This window comes from Lepidochelys kempii, chromosome 10 (assembly GCF_965140285.1).
Source record: "Lepidochelys kempii isolate rLepKem1 chromosome 10, rLepKem1.hap1, whole genome shotgun sequence".
Classification (NCBI taxonomy): domain Eukaryota; kingdom Metazoa; phylum Chordata; order Testudines; family Cheloniidae; genus Lepidochelys; species Lepidochelys kempii.
Window position 1 is genome coordinate 73,856,523 of NC_136389.1, and position 25,020 is coordinate 73,881,542.

The 25,020-nt window shown below is 39.6% G+C and overlaps 1 protein-coding gene across 7 annotated transcripts in view; it reads left to right on the forward strand.

The window, feature by feature from the left end:
• MCTP2 (multiple C2 and transmembrane domain containing 2) overlaps positions 1-25,020 on the forward strand; it is a 161,587-nt gene that overhangs the window by 41,279 nt on the left and 95,288 nt on the right. For 6 of the 7 annotated variants that reach the window (XM_073304233.2, XM_073304239.2, XM_073304237.2 and 3 more), the window contains 5 exons: positions 1,304-1,412; positions 16,133-16,275; positions 17,066-17,142; positions 17,923-18,034; positions 20,374-20,409. In XM_073304233.2, coding sequence (XP_073160334.2) covers positions 1,304-1,412; positions 16,133-16,275; positions 17,066-17,142; positions 17,923-18,034; positions 20,374-20,409 — 477 coding nt within the window. The remainder of the gene's footprint in view (positions 1-1,303; positions 1,413-16,132; positions 16,276-17,065; positions 17,143-17,922; positions 18,035-20,373; positions 20,410-25,020) is intronic. The other variant, XM_073304236.2, reaches the window with a different exon arrangement.

A 25,020-nucleotide genomic window follows, 5' to 3' on the forward strand; every position in this document is an offset into this window, starting at 1 on the left:
CAAGCTTTTACTATTGAGTTCACCTTTCATCATCCTCCAGGCAGTCTAAAGCAAACCGGGTTATGACACATGCTGGCCATGTTAAAAAGGCATTGTTAACGTACACACACGCTCAGTGGGCGCAATGTGTATTTGCAAAATTTGGATTCAACTCTGGGACTTTTACCATTAACATCCTGAACTTCATTATCTTCCTCCATAATGGTGATATAAATCAGATGTTTTATCTGAAGATACAGTCGGGATGATGATGATGGTTTATATTATGGCAACATCTAGAGTTCCCAACCAAGATCAGGGCCCCATTGTGATAAATGCTGCACAAATACATAGGGAAAGACTGTAAAATATTAGATACCTTAATCTAAATAACATGTCCAGAGAAATGTTATATATTGGCAATGAACATATCTGAGTGGAGATGAATGTAAAAAGTACAAGAAAGTAGGAGGAAAAGAACATAATTTTATGTTACTCTGACTTGGAAATCTCAATATGGACATAACCAGCGTACAATGCATATCTACAGTATTATTTGTCATTCTCGCTTATGGCCCATCCTTTATATTACCCCTTTTCTATCTCTTGTGCATGTCTGTGATGTTGTTCTGGTTACCATTATTTGCATTATGTGTTTGTTATAATTACTACTAAAGCTGGCTGCAATTCGGGATTTCTAGTTCATAGGAATTTTCAGTATTTCGAAATTTCCTGCAGACCAGAAATTCCAAAAGGATTTGGCTTCAGAAGCTCAGAAACATGTTGTTTCAAAATGAATTATGCTTCCAGACCAAGGCAGCTGCTGTCTGAAATTGACAATAAATAATTGGTCTGCTGCTGAGGCAGCCTGCATGGCAGGGCTGCTTTGGAGCTGTGGACACTAGAAGCCCCAAAGTCTTAAGCAGGCTGCCGGGAAAGGTTTCTTTTGGAACTCTGCCTGTGATTTGATAAAAGTTCATCAAACTCAAGATGTTTCTGGAAAATAATTTTCAGGTTAGCCGAATCAGCGTTTTCCAACAAAGCTCTGTCTTGTTGGAAATTCCCGACCAGCAATATTTATGATTAAAATGAAGAAAATAGGTAATTCTGACACAGGCTTTAAAACAAAGCCTTTGAAAGTTGGCTTGTGTGTGAGTGCGTGCGCATGTGCCAAGACATGCGTAACCAGGATTCCTCTTGCATAAGGAGAGGAAATGAGGCCTGTGAATTTCAAGTCACTCCAGAAATAGAAAGCATGTTTTTGTGTGTGAGCTGAGCTGTATAGATGGTGAAACTGATGACTGGCTTCTTTGCCTTGCCACAGCCTCTTGAGGAAGGAAATGACTGTTTGAGCAGCTTATCAAGCTCCTTTGCTTACCTACTGACAATACACCTGAAAGAAGGCCGGAACCTGGTCATTAGGGATCGCTGCGGTGAGTCTGCCTTTTGATGTACAGCAGATAACTCTCTTTTGGGGGAAAAAAAAACCCAAGAACAAACTACGGTCCTGATTCTCCCTTCACTTTCTTTCCAAACCAGTCTAACTCAATTGGCTTCTCACTTACTCTGGTGTCAATCAGGGGAGAATCAGGCACTACTTCTGTCTGCCAGCCTCCAGTCTGCCAGTCAAAATGTTAAATTTCCTGTCATATAATCACCCTAGGTACACAAGGGAGGGGATGGGCAGATATATATTGCTGCTTTTCCCAGGTCTGAGAATTATACACGTTGCAACGTGACCTTGTAAAGCACATGCTTTCCTCCTACTGCTGGCAAAAGACCCAGTTCAATTCTAGTTTACTTAAAGGAAACCAAAGGATGTTTTGAAATCCAGTGGGTGGTAGTGAAGGGGAAGACCAACAGCTTTGTGATTTCAAGGATGGTGTCTAAAATGTGTGTTTTATAGGGAGGAAGTTAGTAAAGATCTTGAAACTTGAGGGCTGCAACGTAGGGAGCGTTCACTTCTGAGGGTAGGGATTATGTAGTTTCACCTAATAAGGCCTGGGGTGTATGTTTTATGGCTTAGTGAAAGGAAGGTCAGAAAGACATTGAGGAAATGAGTTAATCAGTGGGACATTATTCAAATATTATGGAAAATGTTTGAATTTAGGTCGCTGCTGGCTTGAGAGAGTAGCACGTAGTCCTTGACTGTATGCAGGAGCATTTCCTTTAAGAGCTTAGACCTGGGTCTCTTTGCCTCTCCAGAAATACAATTACTAGTGTTAATTATAACACTCTGTCCATGGAGAAACCTCTGAATACTTTTACATTGCAAACGTGTAAGCACTTTCTCTCTTGAAACTGAGCAATAGGGCAAAAGTACACGAGTAACAGGATAAGCATGGACCTGTTATAAAGATGTATTTGCTTTCTTATAATGGGCCCTGGCTTGTTGGGCTCCTTTCTGATTACTAGATGCATTGTTTTTTCTACACTATATTTTACTGTCCTAGCCAGACGGTAAGCTCCTTGCCAGGGACTGTTTCTTTCTCTGGCCAGCTCCTAACATTCTGAAGATATTAATAAATAGATGTTATGTAGTCTAAATCCTTTACTTTTTAAACAGAACTGCTCTTTGTTGAAGTGTTTTCTGACAGGACAGCATGTCACCAGGTTCACTAGAAATCATATATGTCAGAACAAGTCTTGCTGTTGGATGGCTCTGTGGAAAGGACTCTCTACTTGCTACAAATGAGCAACTTGGGCAGAGGAATGTTTCCCTAGAAGAGAGAAGGCAGTCTTAATCTCACATTGTATTTGCTGTGTCTTAGGTGAGGCACTGCGCAATTCAGCTCAGTGTAATGTGACAACACAAAGACAATCCAGGGCAAGATGGATTATTGTTGGTTTGTTGGTTTAGCGAGGGCGTGCATGGGGAGATGTGCAATCCACTAAAATTCCTCCTGTATTTGCATACAGAGAAGTACAAAACGAGTGTCTGCCAATCGGGCCATCTATCTTCACATTGCTATAATATCTATATACAAACCCTCGACTTTAAAAGCACAGTTATGATCAGACTTTTGCCATTGTGGTGCTTTTGACTCTCAGGTTTTTCTTCTTGAGAAATTTAGCTGGGCTAATCTGCAGCCATCTGTGTTAGGGTAACAGATGGGTTTTGAAATGTATTCTTAAAGGTGGAAAGTCCTGGGTTCATCCTACCCTCCAGTAATGGGGGAATTTAATAGCTAAAGGCCTGATGCTAAGAGTGCCCTGCCACTGAGTCTGACTGTTGATCTGTCAGCCCATAAAGTCTTGGTAGGACACCGTGTCATCGGAGTTGCAAAGAGGCAATCCCTGAAATAGCTATGGCCCTACTCTAAGATGGAGCTCTAGTATTTGATAAGGAGCCAGTGTATGGCACGGTACATTTTTTGATGTGCTCTCACTGGCCTTTTTTACCTAGAAAGTGGGTTGCTCTGCCCCATGCTGTAAGTATATGCTTCTGTCTAGGTAAAAGAATGCAACCTATTAAATTAGACAGAGTAAATATTCAGGGTCATTCCACTTTTATTGACAAAGAATACAATGTAAGTTACTGGGCACCTGAAAATGTCCAGTTAGGAAATGGATCAGTCTGAATGTGAAATCCATTAAATGTCTTAAAAAACAATGTAATAAACTTCAGCCAGTTTGGTTATATTGGAATGGATGTGGGAAGCTTCAAAAAGATTTCAGTGCATTTATTACTCCTCAGGCTTTCCTGATTGCTCTGGCAAAGATTTCAAGTTACCACTCTGTGCATGTGGAAAAGCTTATTTGCATGTGTGTAGATAGGTAGTTCTGAATATAGTTACCTGGTTCATATCTGCACATGGATCACTGGGGGGTTTTCCTTCTAAGAGACCTCCTGAAAATGTGAAGCTTTCAGATTTATTTATTATTTTTGCCCCCAGAGTGCCAGCTGATGCTCCTGAAAAGTTTGGGAACCAGAAACCTACCCAGCTAACTAAGCAGTGCAGTTAAACACGGCTATCAGACGGGTTTAAAACCCACAACCCTAGCTGCTTTACTCATGTGGTGGCATATTGCTATAAGCAAATAAGTATTTTGGTTCTGTAGGTCTTCTGGGACTCTTGTAAGCAGGGTTGGTGCATTTCATTGGGATTTTACATTGTTTGTTGGCCTGGAAATGCTCTTAACTTACAAAAAAAGTGCAGATAAGCATCATCTGGCAAATTGCAGCAATGTTGTGCTGTATAGCAGTCACAGTGGAGAGTATGTCAGAGGCATTCGTATGTTAAGAATACCCAATATGACTGTACCACTCAGGGGTTTGCTCATATTTGAGATCCTATTGCAAATCTAGGGGTAAATTCCTTTCCAGTGACACAAGATGAGCTTCAGCCTAAGATTTCTTGTCTGTTACACAGGGATGGTCATATGAGAGAGAATAGTATGTCATACACAGAAAACCCAAGATATATAAAGCTGTTAATATTAAATCAATAAGGTTTGAAAGAGTTGGCATGGCCTAATTTCAACCAATTTTAGTTTAACATGTTTTATAGTATTCTTGTCCTAAATCCTGGGGAATATAATTTAAGAAGACCACAAACACTTATAAATTTTACATAAAAAGTTATTCGTCAACCTAGATCTATTTTGGTAACATTATTCTTTGATTGCTCACCACTTTAATTTGTTAATTTTTGTTCAAAGATTGTGATCATATTGGGGAAACGTGATTCAAGATGCACAGTATAACAATGTACAAAAATTGCCACTTATTTGGGGGGAGGGGAAACGCTATGATCTTTATTTACAGACTGATCATCCACAAGCTCTTTAAATGGATAAATATGTCATGGACTGTGATAGAGTATATTATAGCTAGACATGAAAAACTGTGTTAATGGTGCCCTCTTGTGGCTATTTTAAATGCTGCAATACACTTCGGGAAGAATGAAATTATAGTACTGGGCACTTCCCTGGAACTCTTCCATGGTGGAACTCCAAAAGCTTTACAAATATTAACTAATTAACCTGCTCAGTCCCTCCAATTGCATTCCACTACTTAAACAGCATCTGCATTCCACTCCATTCCAGAAGTGGCACAGTTAACTGTGTACACAAGTGCTACAGAAAAAGTTAGGGCAAGAAATGAAGAACATGTTAATTGGTCAATACTCCAGGGGACAGATGAAGTTAAGAACAGAAGAACGACCATACTAGGTTAGACCAAAGGTCCATTGAGCCCAGTATCCTGTCTTCTGAAAGTGGCTAATGCCACATGCCTCAGAGGGAATGAACAGAACAGGTAATCATCAAATGATCCATTCCCTGTCCCGTATTCCCAGCTTCTGGCAAACAGAGGCTAGGGACACCATCCCTGACCATCCTGGCTAATAGCCATTGATGGACCTATCCTCCAGGAACTTATCTAGTTCTCTTTTGAACCCTGTTATAGTCTTGACTTTCACAACATCCTCCGGCAAGGAGTTCCACAGATTGACTGTGCGTTGTGTAGAAAAAATACTTTTTTGTTTGTTTTAAACCTGCTGCCTATTATTTTCATATGGTGACCCCTAGTTCTTGTGTTATGAGAAGGAGTAAATAACACTTCCTTATTTACTTTCTCCACACCGTCATGATTTTATAGACCTCTATCATATCCCCCCTTAGTCGTCTCTTTTCCAAGCTGAAAAGTACCAGTCTTCTTAATCGCACCTCATACGGAAGCTGTTCCATACCCCTAATCATTTTTGTTGCACTTTTCTGAATTTTTTCCAATTCCAATATCTCTTTTTTGAGATGGGGCGACCACATCTGCACGCAATATTTAAGATTACTGGTGTTGGTGTGTAGCCAAGATACCAGAGTCAATAAATCTGCTGGTGTTTCTCTCCCCCCCCCCCGCCTCCAATCTCCTCAGAAGGACATCACCTCCAGCATCCCAGGCCTTCCTAACACTACGCTGTGGTTTTTGTCCAAAAGTAACAGAGGAAAGCATGCTGCCTATTCAGTTGCCAGCACTTCTGAACTAGCTGTTCTAATAGAGATTAAAATGAGAGTGCAAGTCTATCCTTGCCCCACCCACAATCACAGAATTGCCACTATTGCCTACCGAATATAGACATTTTTCTTCAGGTGGCTCTTCCCAGACTGGCTGATCATCTTCCCTCCTGCTGGGCTGATGCTGGGAGCTTCAGATGCATTTAATGGATTCACTGCTCCTCACCAGCCATCACACTTCCTCAGAACTCACCAACTATATTCTTAACATCTATTAAGTACTAATTGATGAAACTTGGCTAAATTCATCTCAGGTGTAACTTCACTGCCATCCACAACCTGTGAAATCCACAGTTACATCAGGGGCAAATCTGATTTTCTTCATGATCTTTCACCTGTTTCCTTCATTTTCTCCTCTTCTTTCCTTCTACTGTATACTACTCCCCCAGTCTATTTTTAATTGTTCTCCATTTTCTTCTCGCCCTTCTCTTCATAGCCCTAATTCCAGGGTCTGTTCTCCTTTTTGCTCTGGTTTGTGTTTCTTCCTCATTCCCTCAGGTTCTCTTTTGCTCCCCCTCTTCATCCTTATTCCCCATCCCCTTAATCCTGTGCTCCTCCCCAGTTACTTTCTTTACTCCTTCATTCTCCCTTTTGCTTTCTCTCCCACCTATTCTCTCACTCTTCCATTCCTGACAATCTTGCCTTTTTTCCTTTCCTCCCCGCCCCCACCTTTATACTTGCTGTGTTTGGGTGCAGGGGGAACAGTTTCTCAAATCAGCTGGAATCTGACCCAGCTCTGTATGTACGCTACTGCTTTCTACAAAATGGTTAAGCAGTGGGGGAAAGAAAATAGAGATTAGGGGGTGTGTGTGTGTGCGTGCGTGTGCTTCCTCTCTTTGCTCAACTGCTGCAGGGAGGATGGTTCCCTGGAGAAGGAGGGAAATTTCCATCCACCAGATACTCTGCCTGTGGAGTTCTGCTCAATGTCACTCCCTGCTAACAGTGAGGAGAGGAAGGGCCCAATCTGTTGTTTAATTGATTAATACTCAACTGTCTCCTATGGTTTCCTGTTGGGGACAGGTGGTAGTTTAGTAGTAGCCAATTTAAGAGTGCAGCCGGATTCTGCATAAACCCCCTTGTTATTCACAGACACAAGGATGAAGGTTTTTGGAGTGCTTTTTGCCAGATCTGTAGCCTGGCCTGTGTTAAAGCCTAGAAGTCTATTGACCAAGTACTGACCTTATTTCACCTTATCTAGCCTATGGGACCTACATAGGCTCTCACCACAAGGCAGTTTAGCAGCAGGCCAAATCAGTTTACTTCACCTTACTATGACACGTGCAGGTTGAGTCTATCCTCCCTATAGTAGCTTTATATCCATAAGTTTGTAGTTCTCATAATGAAAGAACTGCATACTGGATTGTGTGCATCTGCACAAGTGTCTGTACTGGATTGAGCCAAACTGTACATTTTTACTGCTGAAAGCATTTGTTAAACATAGGTTTATTCTTTCACGCATTGATGGTTCCCTTTGACTTTCTGGGTATGTTTCAAGTCCTGTCTATTTAACCAGTAGAAGTGCTTTTGTGGCAAAGGGTTTGGTTAATTTTGTGTCTTGGGGAGTTTTTATTATCAGTAGTTGATGTGTTAAATTGTGAGGTGATTGGATGTTTGTGAATGTTTAACTTTGGTATGATAAATTGTAAGAAATCCTCATAAGTGCATTTTGTTAATGAAATATACAAACTTACAAGTAGTGTGGGTGCTGCTGAAAACTGTTCAGGATTCCAGGGTGTTAAGATCATTCCATTACAATTTCCTGGGTTTCAGAAAAGCTTAATGTCTCTTCTCTCTGACCTTCTACATGCTGCTGGACCCGCACATTTCTGTGGACTACTTTTTTTGGTGGTCTCTCTGATCCTTTCATGTCTGATCCCACAGACTTCCAGGTCTGATATTCTTGGAATTAGAAGTGAGTTAATCCCTTTTTGATTTGTTTTACTCTTACAGTCCTTTTTCCAAGTGCTGTGTTATTAAACTGAGCCGTTCTAATGAGACCTGAAATGCTCTGCTCCTTCACAGTGCTGATATGTTGTGACTGTGCATGCTACTGGCCTTCTGAATCATTTTGTGCAACAGTACAATTGTGTCACTTCGCAGTACTGTGATGTCACACGTGCCTTTTCTGTAATGAAGTGGTCTCTTTCTCTCCTGTTATTTGAGGATTCAATTGACAATTGGTAAAGCGTTAAAACATTCAAATATGCTACTATAACAAGAAACGGAAACTCAGCTCTTCTTGGTGAGATTCAGTTTCTATATTGTGGTTAGGGTGAGGCCAGTAGCTGGCTTTGAGCCTTAAGGTATTTTTTGTCCTGAAACTCTGTGTGGTTATGCTGTGTATCATTGCAACTTTTTTCTGTGAAATGATGTACACTGAGTGGCTTAGTCTTTTTCTGGCCATATACTCTAACAAAATCCATCTCTCTCTCTCTCTCTCTCTTCCACACCAGTCTCCAATGAACATACTCTTGATTTTTTTTACACTTCTGCGTCAGTTTTAACATTAACTTTGAGTCTCTTCCTTTCTCTCTCTGGGTTCCTAATAACTTCCTGTTGTTCCGTGGTTTGATCTGTCTTCTTTCATCTCTTTAGAGATAGTGTGTGTGCAGATCTGTTTGTTTGTTTTCCTCACATGCTTCCCCGCTTTTTCCCAAATCCAGGCAGAGCAGGAGAGTATTCACCCCTGCATGAGGTGCTTATTTCTATATTCTTGCATGCCCATCTCATGACTTTGCGGATTGATTGGGATTCACTTGACTAGATCCTTTGAGGTTCACCATTTGGTACAAAGTAAATTTTAAAAAATGAATACCTAAAGCATTTCTATTTAAACTGGGCCATAACTAAAAAATACCGTGATACTTTCACAATGCTCGGATATCCAGTGCCAGGCTATTAATGTGATTACAGATTACCAGACCACAGTGGAAGGGGCTGTTTTTTTAATATGTCGTTGAGCACATTGTCAGCAAATAAGACTATTGTTTAGAATGCAAGTGTTCATAACAGCTAGACTGCATAGTTCACAGTAAATAAGTTATCTGTTAAATGTAGACTCTCTCTGCTTTCATGGTATCTGCAATCAGATCATTAGTTCCTCAGATCTATGATTCAGATTTACTAGGCCACTTTCTAGCCCAATGATTTTGCTTTAAGACTTAATTGTGAACAGTTTGCAAATATCTGGAATTTGAGCCATGTTGGATAGTTATAAGTTTCCAGGTAAATCACCTTGTGTTGTCTCTCTTCCTTGAGTGCTGGAACATGCAACAACTTCCACTATGAGTATTGGGATGCGCCAGCTGCAAATTCGGTTTCTGTAAGTGCTTGTGCATATAACTCTGAAACTTTGCCTCCCACATACACTCATTCCAGTACACACAATCACTTGCATGATCGTGAGAAATGGACATGCAAGGGGAAAGAACATGACCAGAGTGGTTTCATCTAAAAACGAGAACTGTTAATAGAAAATGTTAAGCAGTGTCAATCAAGCTTTGGGAAGAAAAACATAAAATCTCAAACCTATGCTGAATACCGCCTCCAACAATCCATCCTTTATCTTAGGCAACCACATGAAAGCATTCTTAGGTAATGCCTGCATTATGCAGGAGGTCAGACTTGATTGTCTTTTCTGGCCCTAAAGTCTGTGAATTTTTCAATACAATTTTTTTCTCCCTCTAATAAAAAAACCACCTGTGTTAAGTATTTCCTGGGCCTTGGGGTGGTTGCATAAAACAGGTTTCACTGTATTGTAGAAAATATAACTTCCTAATGGGAGTGCTAGGTACCCCAAATGATTAAGACTCTAAATGGAAGGTGCTGTCAAAAATGTATAAAATAACACAATCTGGATGTTATGGAATGATCTTATCATCATTAGAATCCATCCTCCCTTCCTCATGTGATATTGACATGGTTAGGGAGGCATTACACTAATGAAATCAGGTGACTATGCTGCCCTATATGGATTGAGTTGGTGTCAGTCGAGTTCCACGTGGGCAGGAGTCCAAACCATACTAGACACCATCACAGTTGACACTAATTAGCTGGCTTTTTGGCAGTCCCTGCAGAGAGGCCAAGTGCTGAATGGACTTGGTGACTGAATTCCCCTCACATCTCTAGTGGTGGTCCCTTCAATGAAAGATGAGAGTCCCATTACCCAAGTGGGAGTGGGGAATCTTGTGCTTCCATTGTGCCTATTTTGTGTATAATTAGAGGACTTCAGTCTCTGGAGCCCTCAATCCATCATCTTTCGCCAGCTGAGATTTACTTCCACTTTTTAAAGGTTTTCATGACATCCTCCACATTTTTTAATATATTCTCCATGGAAAATTGGCATACACAAAACAAATGAAAAATACAGTTGTGGAATCCTCATGGGAAGGCCATTTAAAAGTTGTTATATGGTGTTTGCGTTAAAAAAAGAAAAAGCTTGTCACGTAAGGCCCTCACATTCCATAAACTTTCTCAGAGATCTGCTCAGTGCAATACATTTTATGCTGCAGTTACAGATGGTTCTAAAAAGAAACCAGCCTGCACAAGCATATGTAGGTGTATGCGCCTTAGAAGCTGAGCAATTCCCTTTGGGAACATACATTTCTTCTCTCCCAGATGCCCTTTGCATTTATCAGAGCAGTCATTGTTTCAGAGAGGTGAGTTGCTATAACTTTCTTGTTGGTTGTTCTCAATGGACAGGTGTCCATATCACAAAATTTGCCACTATAAATAGCTCTGTCTGGGACCTTTGTTAACAATTTTTATAGTAATGTCACAAGAGGACACAGCAGCAGCACCGCGAAGGTCCCAGAGTGCGGCTGTACATCCCAGCTTGCCGTGCAGTAACTTGCTATGTAGCCAAGCCTTTAACTGTGCTCACAGTAGCGCGTTGTGAGTTCAACGTAAGAATGACACTCTCACAACATTGACAACTGATTCTACCCAAAAAACTTTGAAACAAATCAACTTAAAAAACAAAAAGTACATTAATAAAGTTTAATTAACCAAAATTCCTACCCCACACAGAGCTTTTACCCCAAAAGAAGCACCAAAGACTCTATTAATTCTACAAGGAACTTAGTTACTCCTTTTTAGAAGGTGCTCAGAGATTGTGGTGATGGGCAGAGTGTGAAACCCTAAGATAGATTCTATTCCATATAGCTTCTTATACCAGCCTCATCACTAGTACTTGAGCAGCTTCCAGTAGCACATCAAGCAACGTGCGTAACTTGTCATATGTGGTTTGTTCTTTCTCTCATCTTTTCCCCCAGGGGAGAATTGTGTAGTGTTTTGGTTTGGTAAATTTGTGCAGTTTGTGTGCGCACAACGTCTGCGGGAGTGAGGGGGTGTGTGTGTGTGTGTGTGTGTGTGAGTGATGTACAGTCTGAATGCGTTACAAAAGGCAAGTTTAAAGATATGTGCTTTGCACTTGATGCAGAAGGAAGGTTGTTAGGATTGTGATGGTCCTTAGTTCCTGTGGGTGTTCATTCCACAGCCTTGGATTGGCCCAACGTAAAGCTCAGTTTCCTGCATACACAAGCTTTACCCTTATGGTAAATATTGCACCATGCTCTTCATCACTTCCTGGGTGCACTCCCACCATCTATTCTCTTGGTCCTCCTATGGTTTTCTCTACCCACGTCACTAACGAACATGGAAGCTAAGGCACATGTTCTTTTTAATGCCACTTAATGCTTTCTTGCTTCAGAAAAAGACCAGTATTAATTAATTATTGCATCATGGGTTGCTCTGACCTTCTGCAAGACATCTCGCGTGCTGCTTACAAGGTGCATTTTACAAAACATCTCTTGTCTGCCTCCTTGTTTTTTATCAGGTGTCAACTCACATTCTCCTTCCAAAAGCAGTGGCTCATTTCTAAGCTTATATATGTTCCACACACCTCTTCACTGGCAAAGTGTTCTGGTTTAATTTCCTTCATAGTTTACCGGAGGCATTTGCTTCTAAACCATTCTAAACACACACACAGCTTTTCAAGTACACAAGCTTTTTCATTTTTTTTCCTGCTTCCCCCAGTAGATATTTGATTCCATTTTTGTTATTTCTGTATTAGTGTTTGGTTTTTTTTTTCATTTGAAACAAAAATACCAGTGATCCATCTTATAATTTTTTTTGTCATTATTGTAAACAACTGTAGTAATATTATTTCTATGGGTTTGCTGAAAAATTACACTTGATTCTATATGGCTATAAAATAAGTCTGCAAAATATTTTTTAGAAATAAATTCATTTTCTTTTCCATATTAAAATTTGGAATTGAATATCCTAAAACAACAATTAAAATGATCTAGGATACATGCCGTATGGTTTTCTTTGTTTGAGTTCTTAGGATTGTGGCACCGATAGATCTTTGTATTTCTAAATACAGATACTTTTAATTCCTTGCATACCCAGCAAACTGATCTCTAGAAGATGAATATGTGGTTTGAAATAACACCAGGTCTGCTGTTACTTTTTCAAAGTGTGAAACAAGTGTGTAGGGTTAGTAAATAAAGTTGATGTGGCAAATCTCATAATAGCTGCTAGAGGGCAGCAGTAACCATTTAAAAACACTATGAACTCTTTCTGAGGAAACTAAACCCTATCTAGTTACTGTGTGCAGAATACTTTTGTTTGTTTAGGCAACTTCAAGTCCCAGTGAACTTAGTCCACCTATACTGAGTGAATGGCCTTCAGTGTTACGGGATAAGCCGCTTTTCTAGGAAAAAATACTACTCAAAAATAATCTACTAAAAGCATGGTAAAAAAGGTCTTTCATATAGCCCAAAACCTTACTCCTGTTGAAGTCAAAGGCAAAGCTCCTTTTTGACTTCAATAGTGCAGGTCCATAGTGCTTTTGTGCCTGAACTCTTATTGTCTGTTCAGTTTAGAAGATAAACTCCCCCTGCATTTGGAAGTAATCTTATATATATAATATATACACCCCCCCCACATTCACATGCTCACTCACAACTGCAGAAGATAATGAATGACTCTTTAATATGAAAGTTAAGTATATTTAACAATCCATGGGGTTATAAACCCCAAGGAGAAGGAAGAAAGGGTTATATAGTATGCTTTCATCCTGGCCAATGCTGACTAGCACGCACAGTCTGACTAATTACTTTAAATGCAAGCCAGCTGCTTAACGGGTTGTAAAATCCATGGAAGGATCACAGTTTGAAAAAGGAAAAAATGAGAAACTGATTTTAATTAAAAATAAAATGGATATGGTGAAAATTATTTAAAATAACCAATGACATTAAAATAAGTACCCTTCCTTTAATTAAAAAAAAAAGCGCCCCAAAATCTTAGTCACAACAGAATCATTTTTCAGAGGTCACATTTTTTTCCTCTATTTTTATTGGGCTTTTGCTTAAGACTCCAAGAAGCAAATCAGCACGTGTTCATGCTAGCTTTATTTCTAGGTCATTGAGCATTTTTCTGTCATTTTCCAACTTATTGAAAATAAATTTCAAAATCCTGAGCCATGCTCTTCCCCAGTTTGGAAGAGAATTAAGCTAAACTGAATTAAATCCACTTGAATTTTGAACGAGTGTGTCCACACAGGGATTTAATGTGGTTTAACTAATTTAATTTAAATGCACACCTTTAGTTCAGATTAATTCTCCTGTGTCCCCATGGAGACAAGTCCTAAGAAAAAAAGAACCGAGACACTGAAAAAAGGAGACCCCAAAGCTTCATTAGAGCTAAACAAATTAGTTGTGTATTCCTCCCCCACCCTTTCTGAAAAAGGGTTGTGGTTTAGTGTTTTGTTCTGCTCCATTTCTAATCTGATACCATTGCCAGAAAAGATTTTATGTTCTTGCTATTTGGTTCCGTCAGAATAAGTACCATAGAGCTGCATTGTTTGTGAAGCTCCCGATGCAAAGGTTAAAGTCCATCTGTTGGCTGACAGTGAGACGTCATCTCGTCATTTGTCAATCTCAGAGTTGCATTCTTGAGCAGCCGACCCCTTTTTTTCCTGCTTACCTAGTTGAGATGTTACTTTCCTGACAGTAAGACAGTTGTGCTCAGCTAGCAAATCGCAGCATGTTTCTCTTGCGTGCTCTCCCTCAATTATTTTCCGTAACAATTAACACTCTACTAACTTGACACCCTTTTCTTGTTTGGCTTTGTAAATCATCATCCCTTTTTTTATTAATTCCAGACATTAATATTTTGTTTCACGCAAGTGCTGCCATTCACCCATGAAAGAGTTTGAACATTATGTTGCTGTCAAGATACCTAGGGATTACCCAGTATGCCTTGCCTTAGTAAGTGACACCACTGGGCCTGCTTTTGAGATGTTTATTTTGAGAGTAAGCTGACAAGCATGAAGGCTTGATCCCAGAGTGGCAATCTTATTTAATTAAAGGCCTCTTTTTATTATAGATTTTTCCCACTGTGTTTATATATATATATATAAATGTGGTGTGTATGTATCAGAATGATTGTTAAAGCCCGATTCACTTGAACAGTGCTGTTATACAGTAAAGAGGGGTGTATGGGGAAGGACTGGTCATTCAAAGTAAGGTCATTCAGCAGTCTTGATACATTTCTGTGTAATAATGCAATCAGAACACTTGCTTAGCTATGGAGCTTGTGTTTCCTAGTGTAAGAGGCTGGTTATGTGTTGTTTTTTATTCCTGCAGAATCTAGATTTTTGGTTGTTTGCTTTCTTAATTTTATTTTTTAAAGGTTCCCTTCACTCAAAGTTTCTTTTCTATTTAAGAAACAGATGAGTTATAGCTGTAGACCACCTGCTTCCATTGCTCTATTCATGTTTCCATTCCATCAGTTCCTTCCCTTGTCTAATCTTGATACTACCTCGTTGGTGTAGTGAATAGTTGGGGGGTTTGGTTTGGTTTGGTTTGGTTTGTTTATTTATAATGCAGGCTGCTTCTGCTTATCCAATACATGAAGGCAGTCACGCTCTTTTTTTTTTTCCCCCCCCCTTCCAGGAGAGGGGAATTGGAATATTCAAGATAGATAGGGGTATTTGGTGTAGCCTTTTGTTAATTTATCTAATTTCCTAACTAATGCATCCTCTGAAGGTTGTTGGGCATATTTTATGTTGGGTATTATTATTTAGTGGATTATCTGTGTGGTCCTTTCTGTGCAAAGTGCATGCTTTTGTTCAATATTTCTTTTCTACCTGTGTACTTAGGAAGTGTGTGTGTGTATGTATGTATGTATATGTATGTGTGTATATATATATATATATATATATATATATATATATTTCTAATTATAGCTAAGGGCATGATCTAAACTCACCGAAGGCAATGGAAAAACTCCCATTGACTTCAGAGGGTTTTGAGGCTGACCCTAACTGTGGGTCTCTTGGAGGAGCAGGAAAACAAATTTCCTTTTAGCCCCTGTGCAACATTGTCTGTCCCTCCCTCTCCCTGCCAAAACTAATAATATATATATATATAATTCTGCTATCGCTGTGTAAGAAAAGAGTTTTCTGCAGGTTGTATTTGAAAATAGATTAATTGGGGGATATTTTGTCTTTCATCAAAATGTTTTCATACTACTTATTAAGCCACCCCTTATGAAGAAGATCTACAGAACTGAATAGGGTTCTATAAAAAATAATTCTAAAATCCTATAGAAATTAGTAATGAATAAGAGCCCTCCTATGTAGGTCTTCTGAATGAGTCTATATAGAATTTTTTAGCAGCTATACAATTCTCTGTTACATTGTGTTGGTTAGTTTCAAAAACGTGCCAAATGTAGTTATATTCATATTGAATCCTGTAAGATTTTCTGTAAGTGATTTTGATAAAAATCTGCAGGCCTTTTTGTGTATCCCATTTTATTTGTGATTCTGTGTTTTTGTTTGTCTGTATGTTATATAGATTCATCCTTGCTTTTGTTTGCTACTTCCTGCAAAAAAAAAAAAAAAAAAAAAAAGAGAAAAGAATAACCAAGGTTCTTCCAATATGACATGGCAGAGAACACAAGCACAATGTAGAATTCTTTTTTTCCCTTCTCCCCATCAAATAACTTTTTAGCCATGTTCAGCAGAATCCCTGAGCTTTTTCTCCTCCATTATTTGTTTGTTTTTTTGTGGTTGGTAGTGTTGGAAAGTTTTCCAGACTAATCCCATTTGTGTTATTGTTTATAATAGGTACAAGTGATCCATATGTGAAATTTAAATTGAATGGAAAAACTCTATACAAAAGTAAGGTAATCTACAAAAACCTAAATCCAGTTTGGGATGAAACTGTTGTGTTGCCAATACGGACTCTTGATCAGAAGCTCCGGGTCAAGGTAAATTTTTGGTGTAGGGTACTGAAACATTGGTAAAAGCTCCTCTGAACCAATTGCGCGCCCTCGCTCTCACTCTGTATTTATTCAATTTGATGGTTTGACACAGAGAACGTGTATTCAAAACACAATTAGGATCCAATGTTTTCTAAGCTTTATATTCAAATGCACATGGATCTTTGCCACATTTTACTTGGATGTTGTGTTTTCAGTGTGTGAATGTCCCAAATCAAAATAATCTGTTTGACTGGAGGTGTTTAAACCTACTGTGCCAAACTCTGCCCTCAATTGCATCTGTGCAACTCAGTGAAATCAGTGGGGTTTACCTGAAATAATTTAAGAGTGGAATATGGTGAACTGAGTTGAGTAGAATTATTACCTGTGAGGTAGTGGTGACAAGCAGCAAAGCTCTTTCTCGTTATGAGGTAACTTTATAGTTAACAGAACTGCAAGCTACCAGTTGTAAGCACTAATTGCTAAAACATCTGTAGTTAAAAAACTGCCTGGTTGTGTACAGTATTCGATTGTACTATACTACCAGATATATAGGAATGGTCCCAATCCATTGTTGCACATATGACTCTGTTCACCATATATCAAGAAGGTATTTCAAAATGCTGTTAAAGTAGTCAATTAAAAATCTACATTAAAGAACGGAAATGGAGAATTTCCTAGAAACATCTAGGCTTTGATTCCCAAAATATGGGATGAAACTCAAAATGTCAGTTCTTTTTTCTGATGTGGCAAAACTGGCTTAGGATGTAAAAATAATATGCATTTATTTTGTTACCAGGTATATGATCGAGATTTAGCCTCCTCTGACTTCATGGGATCTGCATTTGTGGTGCTCAGCAACCTTGAGCTCAACAGGTACTATATGAATTTATTAAAATGTGTTACTGTGGTTTAGTTTGGAAATGATCTCAACACTTTTACAGCAGCTTAATCTTTTATCTGTGGGTTGTCCGTCTGACTGTAGAGCTGGGAGACCGGAATTCATGTTTTATTCCTGGCTCTTATACTGACTTACTGATATCTTGAACAAGTGCATTTTCTTGCATTATGGGCCCCATGGCTGTACTATCTGAGTGCCTCACAAACATTAGTGAATTTATTTCCACAACACCTCTGTGAGGTAGGGAAATATTATCATCTCCATTTTCAGAAAGGGAACTAAGGCAGAGAGAGAGATGAAATGGTTTGTCCAAGGTGATGCAGGAAGTCTGCATCAGGTCTAGGAACTGAACACAGATCTAAGAAGTCAAAGTCCAGTCTTTAACTGTCAGACAACTCAGCTGGACAAGTCATTGTCCATATCCTTTCCTGTAAAATGGGGATCACATTGATCAGTTTTCTGCCTGTCTGAAGGTGGTGGGTTATCAGTATTAATTAATTGCTATGGAAATACAAGGTATTACTTAAAATCGCTGTGCTCAACTTTGTATGTTTTGTGGAAGCTGTGAGGGGGAATATATGCCACAAGGAAATACGCTAGATTGTACATTTTAATGTTTAGACTCAATTTTGAAAACTTCAAAATATGCTAAATATCAGCCATAAAAAACCGAATTTGCACAATTCAGTGCGACCTTTAATAATGAACCAGAAAGTAAAATGGAGCCTACAGATGCATTTCTTTTCTGCTTGCAGAACTACTGAACAGATTTTAAAATTGGAAGATACAAACAGTATAGAAGATGACATGGGAGAGATTGTGTTAAACTTGAATCTAACAGTCAAGCAAGGAGACTTCAAGAGAACTGTAAGTGGTTTAGGAAATCAAATTTATAGCTAGAATGCACAAAAAAAGAAAGCTTCCCTAATCTGATTTACTCTGTACTGGGAAATGCCACCTTTATTTTCATCCTGAGACTCAGCATAGAAAACTAGATAGTTCACGATTTAAAAATCAACCACATTGGACTGGATAAAAGTTGATTATGCTTCTGTAGCCAAGTGCTTCTGTTCTGTGTCTTTAAAGGGTGAGCCCACGGATAGCAAGTCTCCATATAGTTCAATGAGTGGTAGGTCTGTGCATGTGTGTGAGATCTCTAAAAGTGTATGCCCTACAGCTGCAGGACTGTTCTTTCAGGACATGCCATTTTCTCACTCTAAGCAAGAGGTTTAGATTTTATGAATTTTTAAAAAGGTGTTAAACCTCCAATTAGATGTGATCTTTTTTTTTCATACCAGTGAAATATATATATATCAGTGTGAAATGTTAAAGCAAGGATTTACTATTAAGACTAGGTTGTGCCAGCCCTGCATTAGTGCACATTGCTGAGAGGAGAGAAATGGATACAAGGAGCTATGTTTCAGAGTGGTAGCCATGTTAATCTGTATCACCAAAAGCAATGAGGAGTCCTTGTGGCACCTTAGACTGCCAAATTTATTTTGGCATAAGCTTTCGTGAGAACAGGCCAGGCACAGCCTTAAACCTCACCAGATTCTTCAGTGAGCTTTGGATCAGGCTCCTATTGCAGAAGTGCCGTGGGACTCCAGTGTTGAAAGTGGTGATAGAAACCCAGAAGGAGCTGGGCGGAGGCTGCAGCATGTGATTAAAAGGAATAAGGGCTTTCAGGATCAGGGTTTGTGTGACTTTTTTTTTTTTTTCTTACATATCACCATTTGTGTTTCACACAAAACATGGACCATGCCTAAATCTGTAACTTCGTCTTGCAGTCATTTAGAGAACAGGTTGACAGTGAGAAAAGCCCCAAAGTATATAATTTGAATAGATCCAATTTTCAAGCAAGTCCAATTTTAAATATGTAACTAAGAAGTGTTGCAGGTAAAAAAAAAAATGAGAAGGGTTTCTGTGAATATTAATTATAACAGTTTTAATTTTTCAGAATCCAATGTGAACGCTGCAGTCTACTGTAGACTGTTAAACTAGACACTTGGGAATTCATAGTAGGTATGGGATATTTATGAAAGTGAGAATGTTACCAAAAGACGGATTGGGGCAGAGAATATAGGAAATAGACTTCACAAGAGAGGTGTGCCTTTCATTATTGTTTCTTCCTAGTAGCTGCCTGGTTTTTAAGAGTTGTTAGTTTATTAGGTAATTTAATAGTGTGTTGTTGGAAAGTTTTTGATATTTCTCCCTCTGCATATAATTATTTAAAAATGTCAACAACAACCAAATAATAAAAAAAATTCCAGAACACTTATTTGTGTTGTGCTGATCTCACCTAGCATATATATGCTGTAAGAAAGTAGCTTTTCATATACAAATAGGGTGGGAATGAATTGCCTGATCTTAAAAGTAAGAAAGCAAGAAATGTTGCGAGCATGACCGTTAATGTTCTGACCTTTCCTTAGTCATTAATGAGACTCTCTCTCTATGTCAAAGTCCTCTAATAAACCCTGACCACTTCCCTTGAAATTTTGGCTGTTCTTACTAGTGTAAGCCCTTTTGGCTGGGATGTCAACTCCCCCATTAATTTAGTGTGCAAGGCATGGGATGGCATTCAGGTCACTGTGTGCAGAAAGGGGCGAGACAGGTGCACTGTCCACGTGAGAGCTGCTGGAGGCATTTGTTCTTACTTGGGGAACAGTTCCTCTGGCAACATTAAGGGGATGTGGGTCAGAGTGGACCTGGGGATTCTGGGATAAGAGAGGGTACAGCGTTAGTTCTGGGCAGCAGCCTTGGGGATGCCTGGGTGTATGGTTAATATTCAGAGTCAGAGCAGATGCCTAAAGAGCAAAATGGTCTTGTCCATGTTATGCACTCAACAGCAAGCTGTTCCCCCCTCCCTCCCCCGGGCCTTTAAATTAGCTTAGTAGGATCAAATGGCACCAAAAGTTTGAGCCATGTGTCTTACTAATGGCTCAGGGTCTCTTCGACTTTTTATTCTTGATGCTTTATTTCCTTTTATTTCTGGTGCAATGCAGGTGTTCTGTTTTCTTCCTTGTTATGATCTGTGAGGGAGGTAGTTTAGTTGAATGCAGTAATAGAGCCAACTCTGTGCTAGTAATATGCCTTCCTTAACACAGTTTTATAAACCAGTGTTCAGATTATTTGACTGACCACTTTACCTGTTTTCCTCCCTTTGCTTTTGGATTCTCTCTGTTGCAATTGTGGGAACGCATGAATAGAGGTGGTCAAATCGGAAGAAACAAACTTCATCCAAGGTAACCTATATCCCTTTTCTCTTTAAATCTCTTGTTCCCTTTCTCCCACAAGAAATATCATCATCTTATGTAGCATCTCTATTACTGGAGGTTTGCAAACATGCTAGCGCCTTTCGTACGCTCCTCCGGTATTCTCTTTGTGGGTGAACAGTCCTTTTGAACAACCCAGGATTCCACACCATCCATCCAAGATGGTTTTCTGTAACTAGTTGAAAACTCTTGGCACAGGTGCAGACTGTCAGGCCCTCTGGGCAGTGATTCTCATTCCTTTCTCAGTCTGACTGTTGAGTGGGAAATGTTGGACCTCTAGTTGTTTGTATTATAGTAGCAACTGGAGACTCCCAGTGTGCTTGGGTGCCCATTGTACAGACACATTGTAAGAGACCGTCCCTAACTGGAAGAGCTTACAGGGTAAATTGACAAGGAGGAGGAAACAGAGAGATGAAGGGACTTGCCCAAGGTCACACAGCAGAATGGTGGCATAGCTGGGAATATAAATCCAGGTCTCCTGATTCTCAGCCCTGGTCTACACTTGGGGTGGGGGTCGACCTAAGATACGCAACTTCAGCTATGCATCTTAAGTTGACTTACCTGGCCGTGAGGACGGTGGTGAGTCGATGGCTGCCGCTCCCCCATCAATTCTGCTTCCACCTCTTGTGAACTGGAGTTCTGGAGTCTATGGGGAGTGTGTTCGGGGATCGATTTATCACGTCTAGATGAGACTCGATAAATAGATCTCCGATAGATCGATCACTACCCACCAATCCGGCGGGTAGTGAAGACCTGCTCTCAGTCCAGTGTCCTATATATTGTACCATGCTGTCTCTGTTCCTGAGCAGAGATTTCCTCAGATCCTTCTGTTGAGGGTTTCCCCTGATGGAATGAACAGGTCTTTTGGCTGCTAGAAATAGAATGGTGCCATCAAGATGTTCATGTACCATTACTGAGTATGCACATGAACGTCTTCCCTTTGGGCCATTTTTTTTTGCACCCACTTATTGCATCATGCTTATATTGGATTTTAAAGCTGTTCAAGAAAGGGACTGGCTTTATATTTGTTCTGTAAAGCACCCAAAATGCTTCTGGGTAGATGATGAAGATAGTAACTTGAGACATCAGCATCAGATCCTGTATTTCGGGAGATTACAATGTAATTTTAGAAAAATAATTTGGCTCTTCTAAGAACACCTAACATCTGAGGAGTTTCCTCATAAAGCTGTTTGTGCCTATATGAAATTAATAATTACTCTCCCTTTCAGCACATTGTAGATAGGGACCCCCACTCAGGTATAATGCATCCAAAAATACTTCTGTAAAGAGGACATGTAATGTACATTCCTGGGCACAGGTCTGCAGCTATTTTGGCTTAACCAAACAGTTCCAGGGATAATGCTGGCCCTCTACAGCTATATTCATACTGCAGAGATACAGCCAGAAATTGCTAAATGGAATATGACAAAGTGATGGAATAATTGAAGAGCTCAGCAGTTTAGTTTTTAACTAAAGCTCTTGAAATTACTAGTGCCCACACTCGATCAAATGTGGCTTGATCTCTCTTTCTGCCATGTGTGCGTGCACACAGCTGTCTCTCGAATCTCGCTGGCTTGGAGTCACAGGACAGGGAGCCAGATATTCCAACTCTAGTCCTTTCGGTCCAAAACAGCCAAAGTTCTGTCTTGCTTTTTTTTCTTTGTTGTACATTATCTCTCTGTATTTTAAACACTTGATTTGAAATAACGGAGATAAAGCTTTAATTCACGTTGGCAGGTCATTCAGTTCCCCGGGCTCCAGTTAACATCTTAACATTGTTTTAAATAAAATTAAGAGATGCCAAAGCATGATATTGGATTAGTGGATGCAAGATTATTGTTGAAAGAAAAAATAGCTGCAACCCTTTGCTCTATTCAGTTATAGCCACTAGAGGGTAAGAGAGCTTCAGTTCTTCAGAGAGAAGACATAGTTCATGCTCGAGTGTGATCTCGTAAGAAAAGCTTCTGTGGCCATCCAAGGCAGTAAAGAATTTCCCAGAATGTGCTGGAAAAAATCTGACAAAGCAGTATTTCCTAGTTTATTGATTCTGCTACTGCATTAAAACATTAGTACTGTCCATCAATAACCACCTTTAGTTAGGAAACTCTGGTCTGTGGAAACAGTACTGGCAGTTTGTGGCAGAACATAAAGGCTAGAAAGAAAAATTGTGAGCATGGGGAATATAGATGTCTAGGGAAGGCATGAGAGGTTATGGAACAATGGCCAGAGGAGTGTGATGGGGTAGAAGAAATGCAGACAGACTGGATAAAGATACCAGAAATATGGGGGGGGGGGGAACATTATATAATAGATACACAAACTCAGCACTGTTGTTTTGGCTATTACCCTTTGGTGGTTGTTCAAGGAGGAAAAACTCCATATTCAATCCATTTGTGCAACTCGGTTCCCGATAAATCTGCATTGCACTGATTAAATTAAATGTGTCTCAGAAATCTACATCTCTAACGTGATCAGGAAAGCAAATGTTTTATATTAGGGGTAGCTTAACTTCTTCTCAAGCTGAATGAAAGTGGGATTTTACTGAAATTTTCAGATCCTGTTATGTAGTGTTTTCATATGTGGGTAGAGAAAAAAACAAGTTACATTTTTCAGTCTTTGATTTCTCAACTCTCTATCTGAGACAATTATAGCTTATAACTGGATCTGATCCCCTAAGTTTTATCTTAGACTGGATAGCAGATACCAGTGTCACAAATGAATCTTCTTATTATTTTAGTCACCAGTCCATCTTGCAGGGACTCAGTAATATCCCAAAAGGAGCAGTGACTCCACACTGGTACCAATAACTGTTGCAGTCCCATGTGCAGAGTGGAAAAAATATAAGTTAAACCTGTTGTTACCTTTTTAAGTACTCTTTTTATTTACTGTCCTTCCAACTCCCTATCTTCTTTAAAAAAAAAAAAAAAAAAAAAAAAAGAGAGAGAGAAGCAAATATAACTTTTTAATACAGAAAATAGAACACAATAAAAATAATGCAAGCATTGGCTATAGGTAGGCTGCAGAGATGATTTCAGCTACTGAATATTGCATATGAAATCAGTGTGCAACAGGTATCGAACTGGGTGGCTTGTATATTTGTCAGCATATATTTATCACTGCTTTTAGAGGGGGGGTGTCATATAAAGTAAGTTATTTGGGCATGATTACATCCCCAAAGGTAGCAAGATATGTGCGTCAGAGCCCCTTGCTTAGGATGCAAGTGTGGGATAGCATTGTTTTTGATACAGCTAACTTCAGAGTGTAATTTGCTGCTTTGCTCATCAAATGTACATGGTGCTGCAGAAGGAAGCATGGTCCCTTTGGTTTTATTAAGTATTTGCCGTACTCTATCCATCTGTAAGAAAAACAAGATGAAGTGCCCCTTTCCCTTCCTCTTTTCCCAGGCTGCTTAGCCTATAGTGTTCCCCTATGCCCCAAAATATCTCTGTCTGATGCTTAGTAGCCTTGTTTCTCCCAGGTGGCTAGACTCTTGCACCGAGGGCGTCCTGCATGTTATTTCCATTCTTTGTACAGATGAATAACCTTTAAGTGTTGAACATCTAGGAAGCAAACAAATGGGTTTGCTTGGGGGGTGGAGGGGATTGACCTGCAGCAGTTTATTCCCAAAACAAGTGATTCAATTGCCACCTTGATATCTAAAGCTGATTGAATAAATTGGCTGAAAGGATGACTCTGGACTGAAGTACTCCCACTCCTCTTATCACAGGGGATAATCCTTCACCCTCCTTTTCATGTGTGTGTTTGCCTGCCTCATTGTATTTGGCTCTCTATAACAATACCCTTTGGGCAGTGGTGCCTCTGTGATCCTTGAACGTTTCACAGAGCCATAGAACTCAGTTGCCAAAGGGTCATGTGCCATCACGGCAATCTCACGTCAGTTCAATTGCCTTTCTCGTCCTCCTCTCCTCTTTCCCAGAGGGAAACTGCCTCTGCATAACCGTTTCCCTGTCTAATGAGTAGAGGTCCAGAAACTTGTTTGTTTTTTTTTATTTTACAAATTACAGTGGTTCCAATTTCTACTTTGACCTATTCACAGGAATTTGAACACTTTCTGTTGTCCTGTCTCATCCTTTTAAGTACAGGAGGCGTAAGACGGGTTCATTTTACGCTTGTCCACCTCACTGTATAATTTAAATAAATGTATGATGGTTTCTTTTTTATTGCTCACCAGCATACAGAAAGGCTTTGACCTTTCCCCACAAGCACAGTGCCCTGTCTGGGGAGGCAGTGTAACCTACTAGTGATTGGAGGAGCGTCTAGAAGTGAGGGCGCCTGAGTTGTGTTCCTTACCAGCTCTGCCACTGATTTGCTGTGAGTTTGGGAGCACGTCCCTTAGTTTCTCTCTACCCATCTATAAAGTGGAGATAATACTTTCCGACCCAATGGGGATGATGCAAGGTTTAATTAATTGACACTGTGTAAATCACTTAGAAATGCTTAGGCGACAAGCATGAGAAAAGAATTAGAATGAAATAATTTGATTTAAAAATGAATAATAAAATATCTGCCCCTTCTTACCTTGGGTGACATTCGCCTCAGTGCAAACTGTCCTCTCCTACA